The following is a 16999-nucleotide window of genomic DNA, read 5'->3' as shown; positions in this document are numbered from 1 at the left end:
AATAAGAAGCAGATAACGGCCAGATTTCTGGTATGCACTGTATTGTATTTGAGACTTCTGTTGAATCAAATAGTGAAATTGGGTTTTCCGAATGTAGCCTTAGTCAAGAATTACAAATGTTTATCCGGGACTCATCTGCTACCACAAGAGTGAAAGATGTCATTATCCAGAATTCTAAATTACATGCTTTGCAACCATATGTTTTAGCATGTATAAGGACCTGTAATTAAACTAAACACAGGGATGAAAAATACGAAAGCTTTTGCTACAAAGCATAATTTCCATGGTGATGTTCTTTACAGAAGTTTGTTGATGTGAATGTTCATGTTTTAGCCTTTGCAGACATTATGTCCCGAAAACAATTTCAAAATGAGTGTGAAATAGAGTCATAATGACTAAATGGTGTTGATGAATGCTCTGATATGAGCAATAATGGGTGGAAAAGTGAAACTGATGCAAGTGAGTGTGAAAACAACATGCATAACAGGGCAGATTCAGATGAGGAGCTAGGTATTATCCATGGGATTAATCATCAGAATATGACAGAAGGTGAGGGTGACAGTGATAGTGATGAGGAAAACATGGAATAGTATAAGGTCACAAGTCAGGATCCAGGACAACAAATAATTCTGGTTTACAACATAAATAAAAGTTTCGGTTTGTCTTCACATTTTCACAATATATTATATACACATCTATAAATTAATTTGTCATTCTCAATAATTATACTGTAGCTTTAATGATAATGAATTATGAATTAGACAAGAAAGTGTATTACAGCCAAGTTTTGAGTATGTGAAATAATATAGTATATAGTATTCTGTGATATTAGTCCAGACAACTATGTGGTCGCCTTGTGCCATTTTTGTACTGAAACAGGCAGTTGAGGATTTATTTCTTCAGGAATAAATGGATACCTGAAATATATGTTCTGATTAAATTATGTATGGATGACTTATTCATGCTTAACTACTTACATTTTTGGGAAATTTATGGTTGTAAATTTTTTTAAAAATCACAAAAATGAATTACATTCACAAGCAAAAACTTGATCTGCTTGACAGTGGTTAATAATGTAGGTTGTAGGTGCTAAAGGGTTTATTGTGTCACCTATTCAAGACATATAAAATTTAAACATTTAGGAATTTATTATTAATTCCATTTGAGACATGTTTCACCCTTCATTGAGGGCATCATCAGTCAAATTACCTCCTCAAGGCAAAAATCAGGTACCTGATTAGTGATTAAATTATAAACATTAAGATACATTACAATGGGAAAAATTAAGCAACCAAGAAAAACTTGTTCACAGGTGATACAGTTAGGCCGCTACTAGCTGTGGGCGACTAGTGGCGCAACTAGTTGCCAGTGGAAGTACCGGGCAATCAGTGGCGCAACTTGTGAATACTTGCTCGGTTCATACCGGGGAATAGTCAGTTGAGAGAATGGCGTCCTACGAAGAACTTCTTCTTCTTCTTCTTGCTCTTCTGTTATAATGGAAAAACCGAAGGGTTAGGAAAGTGCGGAAACATCCTATATTTGTTTTTCGGCTGACTAGAGGATCATATTATACACTGTTTGATGATCTAAATGAGGATGATAGTAAATTTTTCAATTACCTGCGCATGTCAAAGTCGTCATTTTGCGAACTGCTTGGCCACATAAAAGAAGAAATAACGGGAAACGACATAGGAGTAAACAAGTGTTTCCCAGTTGAGCTGTAATTCACTAATAGAGCCATATAATGGATCAATGGTACTTATAAATGTAAACGATTATAGAATTTATATGGGCATTACGTACTGTATTTCCATATAAGAGTAGTAAACGTTTTATAATACTCACACACCGGGCGAGTTGGCTGTGCGGTTAGGAGTGCGCAGCTGTGAGCTTGCATCCGGGAGATAGTGGGTTCGAATCCCACAGTCGGCAGCCCTGAAGATGGTTTTCCGTGGTTTCTCATTTTCACACCAGGCAAATTCTGGGACTGTGCCTTAATAAAGGCCACGGCCGCTTCCTTCCAACTCTTGACCCTTTCCTATCCCCTCGTCCCCATAAGACCTATCTGTGTCGGTGCGACGTAAAGCCACTAGCAAAAAAATATATAATACTCACCTCAAGTTCTTTAAAATGCTGTTCCAGGAATTCAGTGTTTTTATTTTGTCAGTGTAGGCCTAAGCTTCAGTTCTGGGATCCCAAGTGACCGGTTTTCATTCTAAGTCAAAAAGGGTCTTCATTATTTATTTGACTTTCAAATTATTTTGCCATCTCCTTCATTTGTTGTAGTTTATTTGATGTCTCCATGTTCAATGAATAAACTATCACAATAAGTAAAATATTCACTCTGCCACAGCACGAGAGCAAACAAGGTAAAAAAGAAAAAGAGAATGGTTAGGTGGATCGCTGATTCAATTGCATTCCATCGTCCGCATTACGTCAAGCTGGTGTGAGAACACGAACTTGAGTGACGTTTCCGTATGCGCGGAGAGGTACATCCGGCGACTAGTTGCGCCACTAGTCGCCCACGGCTAATAGGCTACATTTACTGCAATGCCCCGTCACGCAGTTGAGCAACTAAAAGTCGCCAGAGCAGTTGTCGGCTCAGATGACGGCCGGCAACTAGTTGCTCAGTTGCGCCACTAGTCGCCCGCGGCTAATAGGCTCCATTTGATCCAATGGTCCGTGACTCGCCAGAGCAACTAGTTGCGCCACTAGTCGCCCACGGCTAATAGCGGCCTTAAACAATATAAGTTTATAGACATTGTAGTCGGCACCAATGCGTAAAATCACTGGGTATTTTAGCAAGAGTCCAGCAGTGCTGTTCTGAAGAATAATTGACGCACTCATTACAAAATCGTAGGAAATTATAAAGTTTATACAAATATTTACATTAAAACAGCCAGGGGAGAAAGGGTATAAAGTATCTGGCGTCAATGTTCGTAACATTAATTACTGCCGTTGGTTGAACGATTACGGTTGACAGGGTAACTATACAGTAAATTTACATTATCCAATTAAACAGTTGAGAAATTACAGCTTATATACATATTTACAAGAGAGCAGCTTGGTGAGAGAGGGTATAAAGATGTCTAGCATCAAGTGTGTCCCGTTGTTTTAGTCGTTGTATGACGATTGCAGCATTAACACATCCGTAATATGCAGAGCAGTCCAACCTTAGTTTATAATCACAGGGGGCAGGGAAAAATATTCCATAGTTTTATTTTTTATTTTTAGAATGTCAAATGAGGTTCTGTAGGCGTAGTCAAACTGAAAGTTGTCTGGTTGAAGTCCCGGGTTCAGTGTGGTGAATTTAGTCGGCGTGGAGGGAGACTCATTGTCACTGAGTACACGGTGCAATTTGAATGGCAACAATGACTGCAGTTATTTGTTGATAATTGTATTATTGGGAATATTTTGCGGGTTAGAATCTATCGCTTTTTAGTTTATTTAACTTCATGTAGCTTTGAATTTTATGTGAAAACATCAGTGTGAGATGCTAGTGAAACTTTAAATTGATATTATTCCGTAAATGAAAACATGAAGGACATCGGGACGAAGTTATTGTTTTTGTGCTGCTGGCCTGGTGAAATAGAATGGAGTTGCTTATGGTATAAACCGCAGTGGAGAGATTAGAATGTATTACTACAGAGTCAGAGCGTCACTTGGTACCATAAATCTCTACATACAGTACCTTATCTCTATGTAAATAGTTGAATAGTGAAGTAATGTTCTTTGCACATGCAATATGAGGTTTAAAATGAAAGAAGTAAATATCAGCTCTTAATTCTTCTTTACAAAAAGTTTGATTTATTTGCCAAAAAATATGTTGCGGTTCCTCCTCTTCAAATGAAGGAACATTATGAATTATTGTTTATAATATCAAAAGTGAACCAACTTTATGACTCTGTATGGTAAAGAAGAATTCGTAGAAAGATTTTGTCTGCTGAAAGTTATTGTGGATGACCTAGTTTTACGCAGTGGAACCGATTCATTACCAGTTACTCAAATGAGGTGGTGGTAATAACTGTTTTAAGAGGAAGTACGATTGGGCAATCAACCTCAAAGGAACTGGCCATTAACACCTAATAGATAGGTTTTGTTAATATTCATATTTCATACTATATGATCCAGATATTTTTGGGCGATGATTTAGGTGTGCATAAGAGTACAGTTTGTAACATACTGAAGAGAACTTCAATAGCAACTGTGTGCCTGAGGCCACAATACATATGCCCTCATCTGTTCGATAAATTCTTAACGTAGAGAAAGATTTTCTTATAAAATGAAAGGTTTACTGAATGTCAAAGGCTGCATTGACAGTACTCACATATGCCTGTGCATTCAGTCTCTGGGAGGTGAAAATGCCAAACTCTTCAGAAACTGTACAGAATTCTTCCCGTTAAGTTTCTTTCTCATTTGGCATTCATACTTCTCTCTATTTTCTCCTTGCTAAGATTAGGAAATCGGATGTCATGGCGTGGAGCATATACTCATCATAGCCATTCACTATAATAGTGAATTAGGAGTCTGTGCTTAAAAATTTGTATTGCCATCAGACGGGAACATTGTAAACTACTTGTCTTGTTTCTTAATAACTTATGTATTTGAAGATTCAAGAAACCCAATTCTAGAGTTATTTCATTAACGAGATATTAGAACCATAACTTATGGTTAGATAACTCAGTGTGTTTTAATTTTGAAAGGATGTATGATTCAAATCTTCACTGATACCAGGAATTTTAATCTAAATTTAATGTTGCTAACATGTACCAAACAACCTTCCTTAGGGATTTATCAACAAATGAAGAAAATTAAATATTTTTCCTCACGTGATCCTTGTATATGTCTGCTCATTACTCCAAGGCACTTCCATAACAGCAACTGCTTCATGTTCTTCACTCTGGCAACTTGTTGGAATAACATGAAGAAGATAAGCCTGCCAGGCATACTCTAAACCTGGCACAGCTAATTCATAATACACTGAGAGATCGTCTGTAGCTTCTATTAGAGTAGATTTCACCGTAAAACTGATCCAATATGGCAGAGCTACTGTAAGTTTCCGGCTACTAGAGTGGACATCAATATTCAACTGCACCTAAAAACACACACAAATGAAAAGGTTAAGCATAATTAAGAAAACCATTTCTGAGAAGAATTAGGGTGGAATTAGCTGTGCATATCTTCCAGAAGCATACCCTCAGATGGTATGGCCACATTACAAGAATGAAGGGAGGAAGTAAGAAAGGAAGGTAAAGCAGGTATTTCAGACCAAGTCTGAAAGTATTTAAAAAAGAAAAAGAGAGAGAGAGAGACAGTATGTCTCAGGAAAGAATGGGTCCTGTGGGACAGGGAGGGAGGGATAGATACAGCAGCAAGTCAAATCAGGCAGCTCACTGGGGAGAGGAATGCATACAGGAAGTGGCTAGCAGACCTGATGCCAAGAGGCAGGAGGATAGGACAACACTATTTGCAATATTCACCCAAGCACTACTGCACCGAACAAAAGCAAAAGTTTACAGAGGAAAAAACAGTTTTTCACTGAGTGTTTATACTTTTAAGATTATTCAATATGCATTTATTGGTCTCATCATCAATCACTGTTCAATAAGATCCTTAGACAATTGTATGTAACAAATGAGTAGTGACATAGCAAAACCTACCCACTCTGTCTTAAACAAAATTAAGAAAAATGCAAGAAACCTAAATTAATTAATTTTTTTTCTTTACTGAGATGTACTTATGTAGTAGTCCCTGCGATATTAGGGCCTAACGCCAAAAATTGTAATGACTTACTCCTGAAGAAATCAAAACTGTTTGGAGTTGGACGGTTTTGCTGTGACAATTGTGGAGCTGGCTAGTTTTGCTGTTTTTTAAAATTTTGTGTGGCTATTTTTAGCAGAATGCAGCCCTTGTAAGGAAGACCCTCCAATGAGGGTGGGCAGCATCTGGCATGTGTAGATAACTGCATGTTATTGTGGTGGAGGTGTGCGAGTTGCAGGGATGTTGGGGACAGCACAAACACCCAGCCCCCGAGCCAATGGAATGAAGGTTAAAATCTCCGACCCGGCCGATAATCGAACCAGGGACCCTCTGAACCGAAGGCCAGTACGCAGACCATTCAGCCAACAGTGGGACCGTTTTGCTGTGATACTCTTTTTCAATTTAGTTCTACATACAACAGTATCGCTTACATAGCTTACAAAATCATGTTCTTAACACTCATATAAAAAAATAACCGTGCAATATTAAGTATGACTGTTACTCTGAGTGCATCACCACAGTTCTCACGTTCAAACATACATGAAGTGTCCACATTCTCGCTATTGTCACTCTCACCATTAGCACCATCATCTTGAAGTTCTTCAGTACATCTGTATAATACTGCAGTCCTTCCATAGATTCCTGTCCACTTCCAAAGCAGGTGTTCAGCAGGTTTTCAATGTCTTCCAGTTTCTTCTTGGTGATGTAAGTTCCTACTGCCACAACACTTGACTAAATGTTTTCCAGCTTTTTCCCTTTCTTCAGACTTGGATGAGCAACCCAAACATCTACTGTACATTCAAACATGGTTTCCCGTGAACATTGATCTGCTTATTTTTTCTTCTGGTGAGTATTATTCTTTTCACTTACAATATCTGGAAATGAAGGCCAGCAGCACGACTGAGTTCACTCTGTACAATTGAACGCTAATCATGGACCTGCTAATGTGTACCGAGTCTCTTGATCTGGCAAGCCTCATAAAAAATTGCTTCATATTCCTAAGGATTGGAATTGTTTCCTGTCAACATAACTGTTTTTAAATAACACCAAAAATTTGATCTGGTGGAGTAAATGAGTAGCCTCTTACTGGGAACACCAATTCTACTTCCTTCACAATGATAGGAGTTTCACAATGCAATCACTTGCATGCCATTCCAATTAATGTTGATCGGGTTGTTGAAGAACAATATCAACATAGTAGTCTATCCATAAGAAAAGCAAAAAAACACAGACACACTTAAGAGTTGACCGATTTTCCTAAGAGACACATGCTGGAGTTGGCTGGTTTTGCTGTGACACATCAATTTCAACACGCAGTTACTATGGGATATGGAGAAGTTTTTCATATTCTTGTATTACCAACGATCAAACATCCTTTATACTACAACATTACAATGTTACATGTAAAATGTAGTTTTTTGCAGTTGCTAACACTATTCAAATGCAGTAACAATATTCGACAGTGACAACAGCAAACAACAAAAGTAAATGGTTTGAAAAATTAGGGAAATCTATACTACTTGTTACACTGGATGGGGTTTGGCCATGTTATTTACTGAAGCACTGTACTATGAGTTTATTTCAGACAGCAAGAGTACTTTTTGGTATTGAATGTGCAGTTAGGGTCATGCATCTGTGAGCTTGCATCTGGGAGATAGTGGGTTTGAACCCTTCTGTTGGCAGCCCAGAAGATGGTTTTCTGTAGTTTCCCATTTGCACACCAAGTAAATGTGGGGGCTGTACCTTAATTAAGGCCACAGTCGCTTCCTTTCCACTCCTACCCCTTTCCTATCTCACTGTTGCCATAAGACCTATCTGTGTCAGTGCGATGTAAAGCAAATTGTAAACATAAAAAGGTACTTTTTTGGCTTTCAGGTTGGTGATGCTACATTCCAGTAGCTAATTTTCCTGCTTATTGTTTGAACATCGGACCACCATCTTTAATGCACCAGAGCGTTTTGTGGAGGTATTTTCATTATCATTATTTGTCGAAAGTGATTTTAGAGGGTACCAAACACTTTCATCGATACAGTGTTAAGATAACTGGTATGCATTATTTCCTTGTTAATTATGTCTCTGAAGCACTGAAATGTTGTATTACCTTAGTTTTCCCAACTATCTCACTCATACTGAAAGTAAAATAATTATTTTTTGAGAAATGAATACACTGACATAATATTGGTCAAGGTCATAGAAATATAAAAGAAAACTTTTGTTCATAGGTACAATTATGATATTTTGAATCTAGAAAGGCAATTACTGCTCGGAAAGTTTTCATGCAGAAAGGCTTGTGATCTGTACAATGTACTAAGGTCAATTTTGGAAAATAAAATAAATCCTGGACTGATCGAAAGACTATCAGTATTAAAGAAAGAAGAGGAATGTATCTTTACCCGGCCTTTCTTCAACCATACCAAGAAACTCACACAAACTCAATGACAAATTTGAAAAATATCAAAGCTTTCGAGTCCAACCAATTCCTTCAGACGAGAAAGGAAATATGGACATCAAGGAAACAGTTGTCTAAAAATAGTTTAAAATGTTACCTTTGGTGTTTATGTAATTTTATGTGAAATTCAGAACTCGGTCTGTCGGTTTGCTAAGTGATTTTATATGACTTTTATTATCTTCAAATGTAACATGTAATTGTGTAATATTGTGTATTTTGGACTATATAATGCAACAAATAATCAAACTCCCTGCTCATCCGAAACTACTCCATGTAGAGCAAAATCAATTTGCCAAAATGTTTGTGTGGAGTGTTTTGTTGTATGGCTGCAAAACATGGGTCTTAGCAAAATAGGATATATAACGCCTGGAAGCAATGGAAATGTGGATATGGAGGAGGATGCTGAAAATTAGTTGGACAGAGAAAAAGTCAAACAATAGGGTTCTTAAGAAAATAGACGAAACAAGGGAATAGATCAACACTATAGAAAAGAGGAAAACTAAATTCCTTGGCCACACACTTCGACATAACACATTCCTCACGACTCTGCTGGAAGGAAAAGTTCTGGGTAAGAAGGGAAGAGGAAGGCCGAGGAAAAAGTATCTAGATTCTGTGATGGACAGGCTGAATTTGAAAAAATATGTTGACCTGAAACGCTCAGCAGAGGAGAGACAAATGTGGCTGCAGCAACAAGGCCTTGCCTTCAGGATATGAATGAATAAAGAGCAAAATCAAAACATTACTGACATAGTGATAAGAGTCCAAAATAACCATACTAGAGGTTAGTTCACACAATTTTAATTAATCATTATTGAGATTTCAAAATTGTTTTAAATTCTATACTGTGTTACTGTTACTCCTCAGATATATCTCACACATACAAGGATTGGGGCAAAAGTCATTGCAACTACTTCTTTCCTTGCACATGTGTGCAGACCACAAACTGCTATTTGTCGCATGGAAGCTATGCAGGTATAGTGTGTATTCACAACAACAGATGGCTCTGTGATTGCTGTTAGTAACACATAGAGCGCTGTGAAATCAACTGTGCGGCGAGCATTGTGTGAGATGAAAGTAACCCGGTTGAGCGTGCATATGTCAAAACAGCCATTCTCCAGGGAAAGAAATGCGAGAGAATGTCACAGTGAATTGGTGGAAGCCCTTGGGAATAATGCCCTCCCACACCGTACAATAAACCACTAATTTAAGTTCAAATTTAATAGGGAATATTTTTACCTCATTCTACTCACTTTTTTAAGAACTTTTCTCTGTGTAACTTTTAAATGGAATTTTAAGTTTGGGATAACTTCCGATCATCATTCGGTTAGGGATTAGGACTTTTGTTCAATAAATGTCTATTTGCCACAAATCCTGCTCCATGTCTTTTTATTTGTGATTTGTAGTGTTATCCCTCTCACTGCCAGCAACATGAACAGAACTCACGCTGTGCTTGAACGGGTACAATATGTTATATTTAACACTGGAAATTTCATGAATGCTAAATTTACTGACTAACGTCTGACAGTTGGACCTTCCAAAGAAAATTAAAGAGTTGCTATGAGACTGCAATGAGAGCATTTCCTTGACAGAAATATGCTAAACTACCCCACATTCATAATCAGCTTGCCTTTCAAAGAAATGTAGGACACGAAAGGCAAAAGCGACTCTACATTTGATGTTAGATGACCACATAAAGAAGAGCAAGAGAGCTCACAAATATGGTACTTGTAGAACTGAAAAAGGCTTTCGACGAAGTTGATTGGAATCAAGTAAAGATAAGGCAATCTAGGTACAATCTGAACAAGATTCAAACAGTGGTGATAAGAATCAAGGAACATGAATGAGATGCATCTATTTGTTGTTTGTCCCCTCTTCTCTCTAATGTTTATAATGAACAGGTGATGAAGAAGATCCAAGAGAAATTTAGAAGGAAAAAAATCAATTCAAACTTTCTCCACACTATTACGAGGGGGGTATAAAATATAAATGGGATTTTATTTTTTTATTTAAGTTCATTTATTGAAAAATACAAGGCAATTACAATTTATTTTTCCACATAGTTTCCTGCTTTGGGAATGCATTTGTCCCAGCATATGGGCAGCTATTTGATGCCTTCACTGTAAAAAGAACAGGGCCGTGTCACCAGCCAGTTGCGCATAAGTTTTCCACACTCTCGTCATCTTCAAATCGTTGCCCTCCTAGAGCTTCTTTAAGCGGTCCGAACAAATGGAAATCGAAGGGCGACAAGTCCTGGCTGTATGGAGGATGATCAAGTGTAGTCCAGTGCATTTCCTGTAGCTTGGAGACAGTTGTAGCTGCAGTATAGGGCTGCGCATTGTCGTTGGAGGAGGATGACCTGTCGAATCGGTTGGTCTAGTCTTTTGCGGCGATATGAAACAGTTGCCTTGTTCAACAGCTCGCAGTAGTAAGCAGCTTTGACTGTGCATCACTCATGCAAAAAAATCAATCAGCAAAATGCCTCGCTGATTGAAAAAAACTTGCCAGCTGACAGTTGAGTCTTGGCTTTCACTGGTGCTGCCTCCCCTTTCCTTTGCCACTCCTTACTGGCTTGTTTGGATTTGGGAGTGTAGTGGTGGACCCATGTTTCGTAGCAGGTGATGATCCGACTCAAAAATGCATTGCCTTCTTCTGCAAACCTTGCTGTAACCCTCTGACAGACCTCCAAACGTCTCAAATTCAGATTTTCGGTCAAAAGGTGAGGGACCTATCTGGAACACACTTTTCGGAACTGTAGGCCTTTTGTGATGATTGCTTGACAGCTCCTATAACTGATCCCGACTTGTTCTGTAATTTCTGATACTCTCACCTGTCGATCGTTGTCAATAATGTCTTTAACTGCACGAATGTTTTCGTCTGTAATGCTGATCCGACAATGGCGATTGTGTTGCTGATTTTCCACACGTTCTTGTCCTCCCTTGAACTTTTTATACCAGGCAAACACACGAGTCCTTGACAATGTTTAATCACCAAACTGTGCAGTCAATCTCTGGCAAATTTCTGCCGCTGTAACTCCTTCATGAGCAAAAAATTGTATAATTATGCGTTTCGCAGTGGAGGGGTGCACTTGTTGCTCCAACATCATGAGCGTTACTGACGAAACGGAGGGAAATATCTAACAGCACACTCTCCCCACGCCTAATGGTCCCGCCTAAGCATAGCAGAAGCCCGGAGCCAGTCCTACCAACTGCTGATGTTCAGGAACAAAAATCCAGTTTATATTTGATCGATCTTCGTATTACCACTGATATTAATGGTATCCTATCAAATTTCAGTCCTGTATAATGGAACTGGGACTATACCACATTCACTGGTCTGAAGTGTTCTGATGACAATGTTTTCTGAGTTAGAAAGAATATCTGGGAAGCAGATTACAAAAAAAAAAAAGTGTTGTGGGTTTTACTTAATAGGATCAACATTGCTACTGGGAAATTAAGTGCTTTTAGCTGTCTGGGCATAAAAATGCCCTTGACTCAGTATATGTCAGAGATGCCCAACCCCTCCAATCCACAGCAAATGGCTATTTTGACTCTAATAACCACTTAATGGGTCACACATTACTTGTTCTTAGTTCAAAAACTAGGATGTGATTATTGAATCCTATCTATGTTTTCTATAATATAAATAATATAATGGTTTAGTGAATTATGATCTTTAAACATTCCCATCAATGGATATGTTTTATGTTAGCCAAGACATCTGATGTTTTATTTTATGATGCAAAAGCTGAAAAGTAAAACTGCTCTCAGTACTCACTCTCAAATCCCTCTAGTCATGAGAGCAGTCAATTTTCAGTTCTTAGAATAATGACTAGTTTATAAGAGAAACCCTCCTCTAAATCAATTTACAAAGTTTGATTTTGGTAATTTGAAATGCTTCAACATTTAACTTCAGAAGTAACAGTTAATAATCATTCTTATAATATGGACTGTATCTGAATATATTTTCCCCTGCTCTATAAAAGTTGATAAACATTAAAATTAGACCACTGATAAATAAGAATTACTGTTAAAATATTCTAATTAAAAGAAAGTAGACACAAGACAGTACATAAAAGGTTAGTCTAATGTATAAATTCATACCTTCTGTTTAGTGGGTGTTAGCCGCAAGACAACATGTGTAAATGCCTTTCGTTTCAGTTCCATTAAATTGACACGAATAAATTTCCTTCTGGATGATTGTGATGGAATTAATTCAGTTCCATTTGACAGATTAACACCAACATGGCTGTAAAACAATCACTGATGAACTTTCTGCAGCAAACAACATCCAGCGTAGTAGATTATATGAACAGCTTATCTGTGCATTTGTGAATAATATAAATAATTTCTTAACAGCATAATTGTGATTGTTTTCTTTTTTACCATATGTTAAATAAATAAATAAATAAATAAATAAATAAATAAATAAATAAATAAATAAATAAATAGTAAAGGCATATAACCAAAAAATTAACATGAAGTTAAAAGAACATGAACTATGAGCTCCAACGGGAAATTATTTATTTATTTATTTATTTATTTATTTATATAACCAGTCTGCACAGAGTTACCCTCCATTTACAACAAACATATGAATGGACTGAATAAATGAATGAATTAATGAACTGAATGAATAATTGGTTAATGGTTGCATGACTGTATTGAATTCTAACGGCAAACGGCAAAAAGTTATATACACTTCAAGCCTGGGTTGAATAAGCGTGTCTTGTCATCCAACTCTAGACTCACAAGCCACAACCTAGAACAATGCATCTCCCCATCCTTGAATCATATTTCACTGATTCTCGACAAGGTTGCATGCCCTGACCTGCCTCACTGTCATGCGCAGATCTCTGCTGTTATCTAAGACTGTTTGCTGATTCAATCCACTTCCCTTGAGACAATATTAAATAATGTGAGCCTCCCCATTATAACCATTTTGAACTGGCCCTGCGGCCTAGAATAACTTGTGTCAAACGGCTTACGCCAGCATACCATTTTTTAAGTTACTGTACGCAGCGGCCATCGTTTGGCCTGGTGTTGGTTGCGCATAACTGCGCATGCGCCGGCCTACTTCCAGGCAGTCTGGCTCCTTGCTCGCTTGCCGACGCGAGACGGTTCGCTTCAGTCAGCCATGACGCGTGCTTGTGTATTTGAGTGCTACACCATGGAGAGGTGGACTTCTAGAAAACCCCCGTGATACCTCCATTAACGGGGATTTTCCCCGTACGAACTAGTTGAAGACCTCCTGCCTTTTCTTCTGAGCATTTTTTGGGTTTATTTTTTCATCTGGATACTTCACAACTAGGTCTAGATGCCGGCGGCGTGACTGCATTTCTTCGTCAACAATGTCAGGTTAAAATTCCTCTCATTTTCTTCATCACCAAAGGTATGTACCAGTGTTTGAAATCATTCTAAACGTCGACCAGAAGAGAATTTTGATACTTTCGGAGATTTCTGGAAAAGTAAAAATAATAATAATAATAAATATTTGGACTTCGTCGTTAAATTAATATCAATTCGTATGTGTGGTATCGGAAATCTGAAAAACAGTTTCGGCAACTAATCACAGTAATGTGGAAGGTTCACCATGAACTAAATTGGAATTATTAATTTAAAATTTTACTGATCTACTTTTGGCACTTAAATTGTAACCTTTTTGTAAACCAAGGTACAGTCCCCAAGGTACCGAGCTTTCCTTTCTTCGGATTTCTGTTTGCTTTCCTGTGTTTTGTTTTCTAATTTGTTTGGTATGTTTTCTCCCCCCCCCCCCCTTCTGGGGTTTTTGGGGTGAATTATGTTTCTCTAGCCTGGTTTCCTCCGTGTTTTAGGAGGCGTTGCTTTGTTTAGTGGTTACCTTGGCAACGGTTTGTGTGTGTATTGTTGTCGGGTCAAGAGTTGTCTGGCGTGTTGAGCCGCTGTGGATTTTGAATTATATATTTCGGGGTTGAGTGTATCGTTTACTGTTTAAATTATTTAATTTATTTTCTCCTCCTTTCATGTTGTGTTACCATTTCCTTGCCCCGCGTGAGGAGGTATTTTAACGTAAAATTCTGTTTGTCTTGGAAACTGTCCTTGGTGGAAACTGAACGATTTCAAATTTGGTAATTATGAGAAGCGACCGCGTTGAAGATCCATTTTATGGAATAATTGTTAACTTAATACTTTTTTAAATTTATTTAACTATCCGTGATCGATCACATTTAATTTAAAGGTAACATTTATGTAAGAAAGTCTATTGGTTTTCCGTTGTTTTCTGATCACATTTAATTAGGTACGGAGGTCACCCTTTCTTTCTTGTTGTTCTCATCAAGTTCTCTATTTATTATCTGTTAAAGAGTATTTATTTTTCATTAATTGTTATTTAGTAATGAATTCATTTTCTTTTAAACCCCACCTGGGTATATTCTAATTTATTTTACTTATTGTTAATTTCCTTTTCCATTTTTCAACCTTACGTTGATTTTATTTACATTTTGGCATTACGTTTTAAAAATAAACTTAGGCTTTATCATCTTAATGACTTGGTTTGTTACCTACCTTTTGCCCTTCCATTAAATTTTTTTTTTTCAACTTAATTGAAGTGTCGGTTTTCATTCGCCACGTTCGGTGGAGCACTGCCACCGTTTTTCTTGTGCATTTATTTCCACGGCCTTTAAGTCGTCTTCCTACGCTGTTTCCGGTAAGTTTTTCCATGGTTTCTTGTTTTTTTAATATTGTGACTGTACTTTGTTGTTGCTCTTCTTGTGCCCATCTTCTCCCTCGTGTTCGCTATTTCTCCCTTTTTGGGGCGGACACGCTAACAACCTTCTCACCAGGGTCTCTCTCTCTCTCTTCTCTCTCTCTCTCTCTCTCTCTCTCTCTCTCTCTTCTCCTCTCTTCTTCTCTCACCCTGGTGGGTAAGGTTATTCACCTCATCACCCCTAGGTGGTACCGGGGTCCTAGAGGGTGGTGATCGGTGAGACCCTCCTGTATGCTTGCTGAGCCTCAGTGCCCTAGCTATGTCTCATTTCATTTTACTTTATTTACCTGGAATCCAAAATATCAAACAACACAGAACAAAACATGACAACACCCTGCACTCACTTCCTATTACTCTAAGTTTACCAGGAACAAAACACTCTCAAATCCTCCTTACACACTATATTGACCCGAACCCAAAATATCTAACAAAACAAAACATATGAAACCTCTATGTACACTACCATTAAACATAATTTCATCATTGCACTAATACAACTAGGAGCTGCCTGGCCAAGGCAGTAAAGGCATGCTTGGTTCACCCAGAAGGACGTGGGTTCGATTCCCGTCAGGAATTTCCACTTCCGGAGGTGCATATGGTCCTGAGGTTCACTCAGCCTACACAAAAAATGAGTACCAGGTTAATTCCTGAGGTTCACTCAGCCTACACAAAAAATGAGTACCAGGTTAATTCCTGGAGGCAAAGGTGGCCGGGCGTAGTGCTAACTACTTTACCCCACCAAGTGCCGAGGTTAAGGATAGTGGATGCCTTTACCTTCCACCCCTCCAAGGGCCTTCATGGCCTGTACGGAGATGACTTTGCTTACTAATACAAGTGCAGAACTCACACACGATAACTCCCCTTACTTACTAAATTTACGCTGATGCGGCTTCCCGAGTGCACAGCTAACGCAGGGGCGACAGTAATCTGTGGGGAGTATATGGAAATGGAAATTGTGAAGGGAGTACTGAATTACTGAATGAGATTAAAGAGAGGAGAAGGGGCCATATTGCTTATCAGCAACAGCTCAAAAGTATGTATGGTTGGTGAAGGTCAAAATGAATGTGGAAAGGCTGGGACTAGGGTACATATGGTACGAGGATTGGGATAAAAGGGGGAGAGGGTTTTGGAGAATTATTATAAAGAGGGTAAAGGATATCCAAATGTAAAGTCAGATGGAGGAATGTCGGAGGAGAACGACCGTAAATATATTTGATAGGGTAAGGCAAGTAACGAAGATAAGTATTAGTAATGTAGATAGAGCTGCGAGAAGAGGTTTATTTATTTATTTATTTTTTTGCTAGTGACTTTACATTGCACTGACACAGAAAGGTCTTATGGTGCCGATGGAATAGGAAAGGCCTAGGAGTTGGACTCTCATTTAAATACCCCTGCGTGTCACACTGACTCAGATTTAAATCCCAGTGGAGAAGTTGTTTGTGCAGCACAATGGAAAATATATTGTTAAAAGAAAACTATACAAGATAATGTGAAATTTTGTCATAAGATGAACGAATACATGTATTCATCTTAAATGATGTTCTTATGTGATAGATTAGTTGTGGAGGCCTAGCATGAAGATTTTGCTCATCATCACTCTCTGAGTCACTAGTGATATTGTACATTTCCTGACTCATTAACACTATTTACACTCAACAATTCTTCACACAAATTATCGTCTTCTAATTCCTGTAGGTCTTCACTTATGCTATCATTGGAATTAGTTTCTAAAACACTGTTAATTAACTTCACTAATTCTTCGTGTTCAGAAACGCGCATGCTGCTAGTTGCCATATTGACTACTGGCACAAAAGGAATTTGAAATATTTCCGAGTCACCCTACACACGTGGTGTGAAGGTCAAACAAGGGGAAACTTCAACATACCCTCACGTCAACCTTCTAGTATACGAAATCTTAAGGCAAGAGCCATCTGTTACAAACTGAGTGGACTATAGAAAGATTCCTGAGCAATGGCAATGCGCGGGCCCAACTTAACATCCGAGTTGTAGGCCATGTGCGCACAAGCAGACGTGCCTCGGCATCCGAGT

The 16999-nt window shown here is 38.2% G+C and overlaps 1 protein-coding gene across 4 annotated transcripts in view; it reads right to left on the bottom strand.

Annotated features, from left to right (window-relative positions):
- Window positions 1–16999, bottom strand: part of PGAP1 (GPI inositol-deacylase) — a 202261-nt gene that overhangs the window by 109350 nt on the left and 75912 nt on the right. For all 4 annotated transcript variants that reach the window (XR_011018454.1, XM_068228327.1, XM_068228328.1 and 1 more), the window contains exons 7-8: window positions 12310–12454; window positions 4830–5095 (exon numbers count right to left, since the gene is read on the bottom strand). Coding sequence is in view for 3 of the 4 variants with exons in the window: in XM_068228327.1 (XP_068084428.1) it covers window positions 4830–5095; window positions 12310–12454 (411 nt within the window). In the remaining variant the exon portion in view is untranslated. The remainder of the gene's footprint in view (window positions 1–4829; window positions 5096–12309; window positions 12455–16999) is intronic.

This window comes from Anabrus simplex, chromosome 6 (assembly GCF_040414725.1).
Source record: "Anabrus simplex isolate iqAnaSimp1 chromosome 6, ASM4041472v1, whole genome shotgun sequence".
In the NCBI taxonomy this organism is placed as follows: Eukaryota; Metazoa; Arthropoda; class Insecta; order Orthoptera; family Tettigoniidae; genus Anabrus; species Anabrus simplex.
Note: the sequence above shows the minus strand (reverse complement) of the source record. Positions and strands in the feature narration are given on the sequence as shown.